The 14,971-nt window shown below is 50.0% G+C and overlaps 1 protein-coding gene across 1 annotated transcript; it reads left to right on the forward strand.

Moving 5' to 3' along the window:
- The first annotated feature begins 6,074 nt into the window (after positions 1-6,074).
- On the forward strand, positions 6,075-14,162 carry LOC135377281 (uncharacterized). Its single transcript, XM_064609599.1, has 6 exons — positions 6,075-6,175; positions 10,421-10,838; positions 11,938-12,369; positions 12,425-13,009; positions 13,769-13,901; positions 13,955-14,162. Exons 1-6 carry the CDS (start codon positions 6,123-6,125, stop codon positions 14,068-14,070), a joined length of 1,737 nt encoding a protein of 578 aa, XP_064465669.1. The 5' UTR covers positions 6,075-6,122; the 3' UTR covers positions 14,071-14,162.
- Positions 14,163-14,971: the final 809 nt, after the last annotated feature.

Below are 14,971 nucleotides of genomic sequence, written 5' to 3' on the forward strand. Positions count from 1 at the left end.
CCGTTTCACACATCCCGCAGAACGGGAAATATGACAACGGCGTAATCGTCGTCTGCTAGCTTCCGCTGAAGACTGGTGCGGCGGGCATCTAGCCAGCCCGCAGTGATTCGTCGGCACTGAAGGGACTGCGGAACTCCCTGATAGGGCATCGTCAGCAGTACCCAGGCAGGCAACGTTTGAACGGATGGCGTCAGAAGGTCACGTGATTCCTGCCTGCAATCCTGTGCCGGAGCTGTTTGGCTGCACAACCAACATGTAATAATCGCGCGCAATAAAAGAGAACCATGCACCTTTTTAGGCACCTAGTCGTCAAGAACTGGTTTATTTGCATACAATATTTTCCTGTTGCGTTCATACGATATTCCTTTTCAGAAGCTACTCTGGATGTTCCTCGGAAACTCTGGACATCTGGACAGTGACGGCCATCCACTTTTTTCGTCCACATGTGGCAATACTAGATTCCGACGGCAACTCGCACTGCCTTCCAGTCTTCCTTCCAGTCTTCCTTCTTTGAGGCCGGGAATGTTTCCAGGGAACTTGCTTCTAATAACAAAAGCGTAATTCTCTCGATTTTTTGTCTTGAGATGGCTACCGTCGCTGCAGCAGAACTTATAAGTGATGGTGCCTGGGCCCGTAAGTTGTGCAGGGAATCCATGTGCTTTATCAATCCACCAATCCCATCAGCCGAGCTCTTGCCGTGACCCGTGGCGGAAAATATCCATTCCGTCACGTGCGATCTTTTCTGGAACTCATACCGCTGATACCGGTTCTTGAAATGACTGGCGGCCCCGTCTGGCACAAATATGGCTCCGGCAAACACACCAGCATTTTCGTCCGTCCAGTCCTCAATGGAGTTCAGCGCCCATGGATGGGCGGTGTCGTCTGCAATCACTGGGTAAAAATATCGAACTGTTCTATTGGAATAAGGCCGGCCTTCCATTTGATGCCAATACACTCTCTATTGGAATAAGGGCCCCTTGATAACGCGGTCCGCCCCCGGGTGGGCCGTGTCTTGGAATGCGCGGCCCGTAAAACGGTCGTCGGGGCAACATCGCTTGCGGTGTTGTTTCCGGGAAGATTTTTTCTAAAGATCTATTGGATGGCCCAAGCGGAAGCTTGCCCACATCACATTTCAAAAATAGTACTGCTCTCGCGCTAAAAACGAAGAGTAGGATCAACTAGTGCAGGCAGCCCCACGGAACTGCCAATGCAAAACATCCCTCAGAAGCCTTCATTGGGATCGCAATTAGGATTGTTACTGGTCTTCCGCCTCGATGCCAATATACACAGAATGTATTAGGTCGCTCTCTTGAGAACATTTTGCGACCCTATCCGTGTATTCACACGAGCGCGACATTTCCCCAGAAGCGGAAGATGCGAAAAGCGTCATAGCTTTCTGCTGTCACGTGAGCGCGAGCGCTCAACGTCGTGTCTTCACTTGCACTACTATAACCGTGGGGAATATCCTGCAACACAGCCACAACATATTCCGTAGCAGACGACAGGAAAACATGCTGACGGTATCGTCTGCTAAGTGTCGTCTGCTAAAGGCGCTGTACGCCTGGACTCCCGATATGCCGCACCGTGTGAATGTTCAACATAACACGGGACGGGACTTCGGCTGTGTGAGCAGTGTTTTCGCTTTTTCTTCCACTAGAGTATTCCGTGAGGATGTCGCTCGTGTGAATACAGGGTATATGACGCGGCGACCCTGCCTACTGGGGAGGCCCGCTCTTTCTTGCCTTGTGCAAAGCACTTTGCTCTCAGTGCCGACCCTTTTACGCGACCTGAATACTCGTCTGCAGTCAAGGCCCTGCACACTGGGAAGACTCCCGTCTCTGATGGACTTCCTGCTGAATTCTATAAATGCTTCTGGTCGACTTTGTCCCGTCCTTTGACTATCCTTTTCAATAGCTGCTTGGCAGGCGGCCTCTTGTGTCCTTCCATGCGCGACAGCGTTATTATCTTGCTCTGCAAAGAAGAGTCTCGTAGGCACGATCGGAACGCTTATAGGCCCGTGTCTCTATTGAATACTGACTATAAGATTATTTCTAACGTGCTATTGCAGCGAATTTCTCCCGTTTTGGGCCTTGTTATTCCTCCTTTGCAGGCCTGCGCTGTCCCCGGACGGTCCCTGCAGCTCCATGCTTCTGCGTTGCGTGATGTCCTTTATTGGGCTCATAGTCGCATCCAACCCGCAGGTTTTGCCTCTTTTGACCAAGAGAAGGCTTTCGACAGGGTGCACCACGGGTACATGTACCAGGTCCTGCACGCTTTGGGTTTCCCTGTTACGGTTATTGACTGGATTAGAACTCTGTACGCCGGAGCTTTCAGCTACAATTGGGCTAAATGGGGTTCTGTCTGACCGTTTTCCGATAAAGTCCGGTGTGCGGCAGGGTTGTCCTTTGCCACCTTCTCTCTACGCCATGGTCTTTAGTCCACTTTTGGAGTCTCGTATGCTCAAGCTACCTGGCTCTACAGCTCTTCCGCTTTTTGCGTACGCGGATGACCTGTCTCTAATACTTCGAGATGAAGCTTCTGTTGCCGCTGTCTTAGGTGTTCTAGATGCCTATGGCAACGTATCAAATGCGCGCATTAATCGGGCGAAGAGTGTTTTGCTCTTCCTTAATGCTACGCCGTCGTGCCCTTTGGCATTCCTGTTAAAGACGATGCTCGCATAGTAGTCTGATATAACTTTAATAGTTGCGGACTGTCGCAGTCCTTGTGGTTGAGGGTGCACCAGCGCAGTGTCCCTGTTCTCGCTGATCTCAGAGGTTTGGTGGAGCCCTTCTTGCCACCTCATGGTTCTTCAGTAAGTACTGGTACCATGGCAGTGTCACTATTCCCCTCATCAGATCTTGGTGGCTGCTACTCGCACAGCGTTTCATCTGGGGTGGCAGCGTGGAATGGGTGTCACGTGCCCGCATGTGCCTGCGGCGGGAGTTAGGTGGCCTATGCGTTCCACATATGAAGACCAAGTAGTATTGCCCTTGGTGCGCTCATGGAGCCGTGCCACCCTGCCCATGATCTGTTACAGTTCCTCTTGGGTCCTGATGTCAGGTTTTTTTCAGCTTTTTCGCTGAGTAGGCCTCAATCTGAGTTTGTCGCACCCCACCCGAGGGAGTATGTCTCCTCCATGCGGAGCGTGCGTGAGCCCTATACCCCGGTGAACGCATTTCTACGTGGACTGTGAAGCAAATCTGTACAAATCCCTCTTGGAGCTGCATCCCATGCCTCCGGCGGCTGTGGACCTTGGTGTGCCCCGGCAGGTTGCTCGGCGTCTTCTCACCGCGGGCTGGTTGGACGCACGTCGGGCTAGCCTGCAATGGCGCTTGGCACACGGCGTTTCACCGCTTCGGGACCGACTGGCTCGGTACGGACTCGCCACTCCTTTCTGTCCATTCTGTGCTTGTCACAAAACTGCAGAAGACGCGTTTCATCAGTGCCTTGTGCCCAATACGCTGGGGCACAAAGTGCAAGTCCTGTTCGGAGTGTCACGCATTCGGTGGGCTGTCATTCAAACGTTCTTTCAGCCTCCCGTCCAGCATCGCGATAGAAAACAGTTCCTGCTTCTGGCAGTGAGATTAACTATCAGGTGTGGATTTCTCGCTGCACTGCAGAACAGGCTGGCCGCATCCGTAGTGTAGCAGAATTAAGTGCTAAATCTTGTTCGAGCAGGGGTTCGTCGCGCTCTTCGTCGAGAGAGAGCTGTGCACTTTGCAACACGATGGCAGACATCTTCGGTCCCCTTTGAGGATGATAGAGGTACGTATGTGCTTCACTTTTTGGTGGCCAAGGAGTGTGCCGTTGTCACGTTCGCAACTTTTCGCGAGTCTTCGTTCGTTGCATGGTGACGTCCAGCACACATATTAATCTAGAGATCATATTGCTCTAGTGTTGACATCTACGTAGCCTTAGTTTAGTCCGTGTGAAACGTTAGAGGGAGCTGGTCTTCCGCTCCGATGCCAATACATATATGTACTAATGAATAAAGAACTAATAATGATGAACAAACTAAATACGATGTGGGCAAGTTTTTGCTTGTCCCATCCTACAGTTGGCAATACGACAACTAATAATATACTAATAATGAGAGGTGTCCTGCAGGCCTGCGGCAAGCGTCGTGCAAGAGACCGTACACGCGAATTGAACTCCCTTTCTGCGAAGGTACGCTTCGTGCGCAGGCGCCACCCAATGACGTCATTGATGACAGAGTACCTTGAATCACTCATTCACCGCACTCTTTTGCGGTGTTCACCCGCTACAGCCCGCCGAGAACGCTGCCAGATCGATGGCCGGCCCTCAAGTCCTACGTTACATCCATGACACGTCGGCATCAGGCAAAGCTCAGGCAACTGTTGACAGTTTCCAGCGACAGGATGGGCAGCATGACGGCAGATCCTTCCGATGTAGCAACGGGGTTCGATGGGTTCTTCCATGGACTGCACTCAAACCCTGCATCGACTGCCGATATTTCTCTCGGAAGCAGGCTGAGAGCAGTACCATTTGAAGACTTCATTCACCTCCAAGACCTCGATGCTGCTGTGCGCAGAGCAAAGCGTGATACAAGCATTCCTTATCTTCTGTCAACCCCGTGTGTCAACCAGGCAGATGAACACGAAATTGACATCCTTATAGCTGATCCAAGCGCTTTGGTGCGCTGCTCCGCGCAAGAAATATGTAAACAGAAACCAATTAATTACTCGAAAAAATCACCCAAGTGTCGATGCGGGTTTTTTTTCTCGAAATATCTTTCACTGAAGGCCCCGATGTGTAAAACAGAGGTTCCGTAAGCGTGCGAATTAAAAGTTAAGATAATTAGTGAGCGTATGCAAATGAGCCGCTCACTACTCAGTTCATGGCATATGTCCCAAGGATTTCCTAGCAAAAAGAAATTTCTTCGATAGCTCCACCTGTTCACGAATTATTCTGCCGGGGGATTTTCGTGAAACACCTTGTATAGTGAAAACTGCACCTGCGTGCAGTACAATACTCCTTTAAGCTTGCATTTTGGGCCCCATTTTCGCCGAGGTCCGGGCTGCAAGTATAGCGCATGCTTACCTACGCTACCGATCGTGTACTTCTTGTCGTATCGCACTAATTGAAAGGATCAACCGACGTTTTAGTATGTGCTGCTCATTTCTTTTTGGCCCCCAGGTAATCGAGAACGCGAGGTGGCCTTCCCAAATGCGTTACGACCAACACAGTCCTCGGATTGCATGGACGAGTCAATGTCTCCTCTGGGGTGCCTCCCCCGTTGCCGTGAGGGACTTCCAGCGCCCCTGAACTCGTTGTCGTCATCCTGATAGGGTTGCCACCCGTCCGGATTTCACCAGTGTAGTTCGCTGTCCGGGTGAAGGTGACAAGTATTAAGTGATACAAAAGTATCCCTCAATACTTTTGTGCTGACGAAGGCGGAGTCTCCGGCGCAACGTAGACTGAATGGAAGTTTCCCTTAGCACTTTTTGATTAACTAGTTTAATTCACAATACTTACTTCTGCTACTTCTGTCGTCCACGTCTCATTTATTTTGCATTTATATCATTTCGTGCCCATATCGGACTTTTCATCTAGTGTATTCCAGCTTCCTCTTTAAATAAAAAATGATTGCCTTATCAACGCTTTCAAATGGGGTACCTACTGTCGATGAAAGATGAAAGTCACTGAAAAGGTTAGCCAGCTGTAGGACTTCAATCTTTCATCGTTCATTTCTTAAGCAATTTGAGGCTTTGTATGTGTTTGTCCTTTCTATATTGTTCCAGCCTCAGAACATCAGTTCTCTCTTGTACCTACTGTCCATAGAGAAAAATCCTTTCAATATTTTGTGAGTTGGCGACAATACCCCCCCCCCCCCCCCCCGGTATTTGCTGACGGAATTGGTGTCAACCCTAGTCTGTTTGTAGCCGGCTAAATTCTCGTTTGTCAGTTCAGTGCTGTGTCGTGTTGCCATGCACGGGGGATTTTAGCGATTTGTATGCAGAACCAAAGAGCCCAATTTTGAACACTGTTCAAGCTCATCTAATGTCCAGGAAAAATTCCAAACACGGGGACAACACCATTTCCACATGAACGTGACGTTAGAAGAAAGAGGCAGAAGAAGAAGAAGAAGAACGCCGTCCAGGATGTCGAGTAGCTCGTCCAATACAACGGACGAGATGATTGGTGCCCTTAAAAAGTAAGTCCTTTTCGGTTAAGCAGCTCATTAATTAAATCACATTATATTATAGCATGTAACACATATAGGACAATAGTCCAAGCTGGAATATACGGGTGTAGTTCCGTAGACGTGCTTATATGTCTTTTTCTAATTAGCCGGAGTGTTCAAAAGCGAAAGAATGTACTGAAGTTTGAGAAGACTATATAGCGAATATAAAAAAACAAGAATTACAAGAATGTGTGGTCTAGAAGTTTTTTTTTATGTGCATCTGAACAACCCCATCTGATGCACTTCTAGCGCTGGAGAAACACGGGAGTGCTAAGCCTAACGGATTCCACACTTGACATCTTGCGAAAGGTAGGGTCACTGAAATGGACTAACCTCACTTTAGTGAGGTTAGGTTAAGTTAGGTTCTACAGATTGGGGGGGTCTGCCCCCCTAGCCACACACTAGGCGGTGCGGGCGTCGAGACTGTGCCTCGGGTTAGGTCAGAAGGTCCTCAGCAGAGATGGCGGATTGCTTCGAAGAAACTAGCGATAAAATTTAACTTTTGTATGTTTGGTACGTTATACGACGTCGATTTTTGTTTGATTTCATCCGTAATTTTCTCATCTTTCTGGTAAAATCATTCGTTATTTGATGTCTACTTCCGTTTGTTTAAAAAAGCCATACCCGGCTACGGAACTACATCCGAATCATCGTATGGACACGTGGCAGGTAAAGCGAAGGGAAAATCCCAAATTTTATTCGAAACCTGGAAAAGCTTTAGTGTCGATCCCGCGGCTTGCAGAAAAAAGAATGAATGAAATATCACAAAAAAACGCCATGCGTGAAGGTTCGCGACAGGAATAGACCTGTACCCGAGAAAGGTCGTCATGACGTTGGTAGACAGACTGAAACCGAAACAAATCGGAAGGGGAGTACTGGGTTCCACAAATGGGCACTTGTTCGCGGCCTCCTATAGACCTCTACCGAAGAAGCGTCGCCGTGACGTAATCATGAGGTTGGTAGACAGACTGAAACCGAAACAAATCGGAAGGGGAGTACTGGGTTCCACAAATGGGCACTTGTTCGCGGCCTCCTATAGACCTCTACCGGAGAAGCGTCGCCGTGACGTAATCATGAGGTTGGTAGACAGACTGAAACCGAAACAAATCGGAAGGGGAGTACTGGGTTCCACAAATGGGCACTTGTTCGCGGCCTCCTATAGACCTCTACCGAAGAAGCGTCGCCGTGACGTAATCATGAGGTTGGTAGACAGACTGAAACCGAAACAAATCGGAAGGGGAGTACTGGGTTCCACAAATGGGCACTTGTTCGCGGCCTCCTATAGACCTCTACCGAAGAAGCGTCGCCGTGACGTAATCATGAGGTTGGTAGACAGACTGAAACCGAAACAAATCGGAAGGGGAGTACTGGGTTCCACAAATGGGCACTTGTTCGCGGCCTCCTATAGACCTCTACCGAAGAAGCGTCGCCGTGACGTAATCATGAGGTTGGTAGACAGACTGAAACCGAAACAAATCGGAAGGGGAGTACTGGGTTCCACAAATGGGCACTTGTTCGCGGCCTCCTATAGACCTCTACCGGAGAAGCGTCGCCGTGACGTAATCATGAGGTTGGTAGACAGACTGAAACCGAAACAAATCGGAAGGGGAGTACTGGGTTCCACAAATGGGCACTTGTTCGCGGCCTCCTATAGACCTCTACCGAAGAAGCGTCGCCGTGACGTAATCATGAGGTTGGTAGACAGACTGAAACCGAAACAAATCGGAAGGGGAGTACTGGGTTCCACAAATGGGCACTTGTTCGCGGCCTCCTATAGACCTCTACCGGAGAAGCGTCGCCGTGACGTAATCATGAGGTTGGTAGACAGACTGAAACCGAAACAAATCGGAAGGGGAGTACTGGGTTCCACAAATGGGCACTTGTTCGCGGCCTCCTATAGACCTCTACCGAAGAAGCGTCGCCGTGACGTAATCATGAGGTTGGTAGACAGACTGAAACCGAAACAAATCGGAAGGGGAGTACTGGGTTCCACAAATGGGCACTTGTTCGCGGCCTCCTATAGACCTCTACCGAAGAAGCGTCGCCGTGACGTAATCATGAGGTTGGTAGACAGACTGAAACCGAAACAAATCGGAAGGGGAGTACTGGGTTCCACAAATGGGCACTTGTTCGCGGCCTCCTATAGACCTCTACCGAAGAAGCGTCGCCGTGACGTAATCATGAGGTTGGTAGACAGACTGAAACCGAAACAAATCGGAAGGGGAGTACTGGGTTCCACAAATGGGCACTTGTTCGCGGCCTCCTATAGACCTCTACCGAAGAAGCGTCGCCGTGACGTAATCATGAGGTTGGTAGACAGACTGAAACCGAAACAAATCGGAAGGGGAGTACTGGGTTCCACAAATGGGCACTTGTTCGCGGCCTCCTATAGACCTCTACCGAAGAAGCGTCGCCGTGACGTAATCATGAGGTTGGTAGACAGAGTGAAACCGCGCGGACGGAGAGAACCGCCGTTTCACAAAGCTAAATTCCTTCACGAAAGTCGCTTCTTTGTATTAGTGGTACGTACACACAAATGAGGTCACATTTTTCGTCCCTTCATTCGAGTTCCCAGTCCACCGCGGAAAGAAAAGATGGCTTCGATTCGAAGGGTTGCATCGTCTGAAAGTCAATGTCGTAATCCTGCGCGGAATGTGGTTTGTTATTACGACTTAAGAGACCTCTCCCTGTTTGTATAAACAAATGACGTCATAGTGTTCGACAGCGCCACGAGTTTGGTAGAGTTGAACTACGTTCAAAGCTAGTGGCGAACAAGGTCGCGCCCGAAAGCCACGGTCTTGGTGGGATTACGATGGTCTATGAAAGGGACGCGACCTTCGGTCCTACTTTTCTTTCAATAGGAGGCAGCGAACAATGGACCTTTTCCATGTTCGCGTCGCCCCTGGCGGCGGAATGTCGAACGTCGTGTCTTTCCCCCCAATAATGGTGACGCTTTACGCACTGGCACGTACGTTGTGTGGGAAAGTAGCAAGAGAAGATTGGAAGAAGAATGCGGAAAGAGTGAAAGCGCATTGTACTCATTACCAGACCTCAAACGTCCGCGTAACCTTGAAACCGATTACCTCCCCACAATGAACATGACAGTCGCCCGCAGGTGGGTCCATGGCGATGTTTTCCGCTCAAAGATGGCGGACTCAAGGGCTGGGCATGCGCATACGCGTTGTCGGAAATGGTCCATTGCCCATTCGTGGAACCCAGCCCTCCCCTTTCGGTTTCGGTCTGTCTACCAACGTAATGATGACGTTTGTCGGGTAGAGGTTTATTAGTTTCCCCTTGTTTTGCATAGAGACACCACGTGCACTCCGAGAGAAACTCGTGTCCTTCAGGCTCCAGAAGATGGAACAGCCCGGTAGCCATTTTAGAAGGGGCTACTGGAAAGATAGGGCTACCGGTAGAATGGAGCAGAACAAGGTCATACAACTAATAATATGTAAAGAGAGAGAGAGAGAAAAGCTTCCAACATGAGAAGCCACATTTAAACGTGCCTTCTTGAGACTTCCAGTCTACCAAGTTGGCGGCGCTGTTGTGCCATCTGACGTCATTTGTTTGTTTGTAAACAGGTAGAGGTCTATTAAAAGAAAAGCAGCACCGAAGAGCGTAATCTCCTCAGAACCGTGGCTTTCGGGCGCGATCTTGTTCGCCCCTAGTTGCGAGCGTAGTTCAAGTGTCCCAAATTGGTGGCGCTGTCAAACACTATGACGTCATTTGTTTACAAACGGGGAGAGGTCTAGGAACAAAATTTAGAATTTTGAAACGTCACTTTCCTGCGCCGGTCCAAAGTAGGAAGAAACTGCCGTCCTCGGCTGGGAGTGCACGGGCGCAACTTGTAAATATGTATGTAAAGGATAATAAATCTACACCCTATATATCTCACTCGTTCCACAAGCAATACTAGGAACTAGAAAAAAGGAACTGGGAAGAAATGATAAAATACCTGCGACGTTTGCGCGTGTATATTGCTTTTGAGTTAATGTGGGGGGTGGATAACGCTTTGATTGGAACTGCAAAAGCTAGGCGTGCATGGACGAGCAAAGAAAGGTTGAGGACCACTGGAATAGTGAGTACAGCGTTTTTCTCTGTGTGTTGTAAATGGCAAGTCTCGGTATACGTGTCTCCCAAGCTGCGAGGCATTCTTCCACGTTTGCTGGAAAGGCCAAAGGGTCCAATGGTCTTTGAGAAGTTTCAATCTCGCAGGCCTGGCTACAAGGCAACCTCTGACAGCGTGGACGACTTACGGAAACTCGTTCGCGAGATCTACTGTTCCACCGTCCACTCGCTCAACCTGGAAGTGGTCCAGACATGGTTGCATGCCGTCCAGTCCATAGGCGAGCTCCTTACCCGTCAAGAAGACAAATGGCCCATTGAGAGCAGGGCGATGCACCTACGGCTGACAACGTATTGGAACGAGATCCTGTACGCTATCGTAGGACACGTGCGATCCGCGCCCAACCTCTTAGGCCAGAGCTTCCAGAAGTCGGGAGCCAACAAGAAGGTAGTGGTGAACGACAGCATCGCGTGCTTCTCTCACTTCTGCAGTCAAGTTGGCCACGCGTGGACCACGGGGGTCAACGATATCGTGGCGCTCCTGCGGACGATCCTCGTCATCCTACAGGTTCTTCTTTTGCGAAATTTTTCAGTCCCATGCACTCTAAGAAAAAAAAGGAGTAAAACGGGGAGTAATTGCAGCTTCTACACCCCTAGTCTGCAATTACTCCCCATTTTAGTCCCCTAACCCGGCGCTTAGTCCCGAATGAAAACTCTGTCCGAGCGTGCAGTAGTCGAGAGGAGTATCTCGTAAGAGTTCCTACGTACGAGTTGCTCTACAGGAAGAACCATTTTCGGCAAAATTTTTCACATTCTCTTTAATATTAACTCTACCCCTTTGAGAGAGGACTCTTTGTGATGAGTTTCTGTGAAATTGTGGCATTTCACGAAAAAGTAATTGTGTGCCGGCAAAAACACTGAACCGGTCCAGTCTTGTGCACTCCAGGTCCAGGATCGAGTCCTGTTACTTTTCTTTCATTCCTCCATAAATTACAACGAATTTCTGCCCAAGTGATTTAGTCTGGCGTCGTTCCACCTGAGGAGCTTTGTACAGGGACTTGTGCAGAGTTTTGGGATCTGGAAATCCTACGGTGGTGTGGCTAAATCCCGGGCAAAATCTCATCAAGGGTCCCTGGGCAAACCCAGAATTAGGGCCTCCCCTTATTTTCATGGCGTTTAGATCGTCATCATGACGTTGGTAGACAGATCGGAAGGGGAGAGCTGAGTTCCGCTAGAGTCACTAAATAGGGAGCAGAGTAGCGACACTGAGCCAATGCCGGTCCAGCGCGGCTGCGTCGCCTAGCAATGGAACGCCAATCTCCGCCAGAGAACAGCGATCAGTCGAGGCGTTCTTGGAAGGAGAAACCACGTGACACGATCGGCGGCTCCGGCGTGGAAAAGGAATACCCTGCCTTTTCTGTACCCCTATTTAGTGACTCTAGGTTCTACGAATGGGCACTAGTTCGCTGCCTCCTATTGAAAGAAAAGCAGGACCGAAGGTCGCGTCCCTTTCAGAGACCATCGTAATCCCCTCAAGACCGTGGCTTTCGGGCGCGACCTTGTTCGCCACTAGCTTTGAACGTAGTTCCACTCTACCAAATTCGTGGTGCTGTAGAACACTATGACGTCATTTGTTTCCAAACAGGTAGAGGTCTATTCTCTCGCAGGAACACGAGGAAGACACAACTCAAGTGGAGGCCTGGATCAGACAAGCCATGGAATCTCAAGGCAACATTTCAGCAGCATGCAACGAGTACCAGAAGACATTCAAAGTGCTCAGCTGTGTGTCTGACAAGGAGGTGCCCTCAGAAGCCGCTCTCATGCACAACTTGTACAGAATGTGCACAGACACGCGCCTTCAGTCAGAAATTGCGTCACACATGCAAAACAAACTGCTCATGGGCGAACGGCTGATTGCGAGCAATGCCGTTTACGAAGCCAAGGTTGCCGTCCTCAAGGCATGGAACAAGGCGGTGTCCAACTTACTCGCCAGCATCGTGCGTAACTGGTTGCAAGATACTTTGGTAACATGCACCAAAGGCTACGTTGCTGCATTGGGGTCAGTCCATGGTTTGGCAAGGATTTTGGCCAGTGCTATGGTGAGTGGTCGTTTATGCCCCCGCTTGTGCCCAATCGATGAAATTATCCTCGCAGGTGGGTACAGACATAATTGAAAGCGAATACGTCCGGAATAAAGTCCAGTCAAGCACAGTGAAGTCGGTTCAGAGCAGCCTCCTCAATGACCTCCGGCATGAAACGAACCAGATACAAGACCTGCGCTCAGAAAGCCATCTTGGGCCAGAGGCGGAACAGAGCTGGCAAGTACTCTCCCAGGCAATAGAGCAAGCAGTTGCGTCACTTGGCAATGCATACGAAGCCGGTCCGGTGGACCAGTTGGTGCTTAGCAGAGGCTACGTGGAAGCCTCGTCTTGTCTGGAGCGTTACGAGCAAGTGGCACGTCTTCTGCGCCACTTTGCACTCTACGAGACCAATACCGCAAGCTACTGTAGCCAGCTGGCCGATGCATGCGAAAAGTTGGCTTCGGGTCTGAGTTCCAGGTTGGCTTGCAAGGTGAATAATGTCCGCGGTGACCTCACAGTTCGACAGGTGGATCTCCTGGTTCGGCTCAGGGGCAGACGCAAGGATCGACGCATTCCGGATGGCTTTCCCGTGCTCTTTCAGTCAGTGCTTCAAGACTGGATCCTGGAGTTTGAGAAAGTAGTCACCGACATGCGACAAGTCAGTTCATTTTGCGCTCTCATGTACAACACAAGCTGTTTCATTCAGATCTACACGTAAGGTGTGTCAGCCTTGTATTTCTCGAAAACCGACTTCCTTCGCGGACACACGCCGTGCCAGACCGATCACGTGAACGCCCAAGCAGCACAATGCACTGAAAGTCGAGTGCAATAGGGGTGGTCGGTATATGTCTTATCAGTGCTCTTTAGCTTCACGAGTCTGTTCAAGGCCTTCCACCTACCCGTCCACCCCTATTGCACTCGACTTTCAGTACATTGTGCTGCTTGGGCGCTGTAAATTTCTTGGAACTCGCGGGGATCGCCTGGCATGCGGACGCGCTGTAACCTGACACCCGGTTTGCGCGTCACGTATTCGGACGCAGGTATGTGAACAGCGGAACGGATTGCTTACAACGCACGCAACAGAACGCACTAGTGTGAACCACGCTTAGCACTAACACGTGTGCCGGTTTGTCTCCGCAACGCAGTGATTCCAATTCTACGTGCGGGATTTTGTTTCCGCAGTCAACAGTGGCAGTCGTTCTTTTGTCCGCGTCTTTTTGCTGTCTACGCACCATGAATTCTTATCCACTGATTGGTTCCGGTTGATACGATTCGATGCGAGCCACATTATCAACGGTTTCCTTCACGTAATGACCAATGACAGGCGAGACACAAAGGCTTTGACGAGAATCTAGGGCCCTAACGCAAAGTGCAAACAGGATTCACAAAGCATTGCTTCTGTGCACTTTTGTTTCAGGAACTGCAAGCCACACCAGATGACAAAAAGATTGAGTTGCAGCTTGTGGGAGCTCACGAGGAGGTTACCGAGATTACACGAAGTGCTTTCTCGACGGAGGTCTGGCAAACTAACGGCGTCAACACTCTGGCTAGTATGTCGGAAGGGCTTCGCTGATAGCACTACTAATAAAACTGTTTTTGCCAGTTAAAGGGATTGTAAAACCATTTCCAAACGACGCTGGCAAAAAACGCTCGGAGCTCACCGCATGCAGCGTTTCTACAACGGCGGATGGACGGCGTCTCATGCAAACGTTTCCGTAATCTCTCGGGGAAAGCAACTCTACGTAACTTGATAAACACTTTGTTATACGAGTGAAGAATCTCAAACACGGGTACTTTTCAGTGCTAACGCCAGTGGCGTCGCTAGGGTACGTGTCACCCGGTGCGGGGGCTCTTTGCGTCACCCCTCCACCCCCTTTCCGTGCCAGGCGATTCACGATAAATAAACAATTACACCACACTCAGAAAAAATAAATAATAATAATAATGTGCCTCGTAGAAGGCTCCTCATCTTGTTTTTGGCGTCATCGTGCCGCAGAGAATGGGAGGAAGCGTCAGTATTATTGGTGCGGCGCGTCACCCTTTTCGTCGCTCCACCCGGCGCGGACCGCACCCCTCGAGTGAACCCACTGGGTAACAAACGCTGTAACGAACAAGATACTGCAGCAATGCACGCTCACAAAGTCCTATTTGCTGTGAATCCCGGTCCCGCTATTCAGGTACCCGCTCCGTGTATTTAGACGGGGGAACTCAGCATTCCGGTTGACATCTTTATCAAGCTGTTGCACGTCTCACACGTCGTCTTGTTTTGTATGTTGGACACTCGCACAAGAATTGCGTTCTTAAGATCGGCAACAAATTTCTGCTCTTCTGCCGAACACCGTGGCCGAACAGCAGTCCGAGTGATTCCGGGTAGAGCCCTGCACCATCCGCGGATGGAAGCGGATATCCGCAAGATACTTGCCCATTCGGATGAAAATTTCGCACTTTCTGTGGTGTGCGGATCGGATGCGGATCGGATATACCGCGTACTGTAATTTTTCCACCAGCAATTTATTTGTATTGCGCGCCGGCAGCGAGCGCATGCTCGGGTTCACCTTTGACCATGGACGACCAAGACAGGAGAGGAGGCATTCTGGCATCTGGGAACCACGCGAGCACC

This window comes from Ornithodoros turicata, chromosome 1 (assembly GCF_037126465.1).
Source record: "Ornithodoros turicata isolate Travis chromosome 1, ASM3712646v1, whole genome shotgun sequence".
NCBI lineage: Eukaryota > Metazoa > Arthropoda > Arachnida > Ixodida > Argasidae > Ornithodoros > Ornithodoros turicata.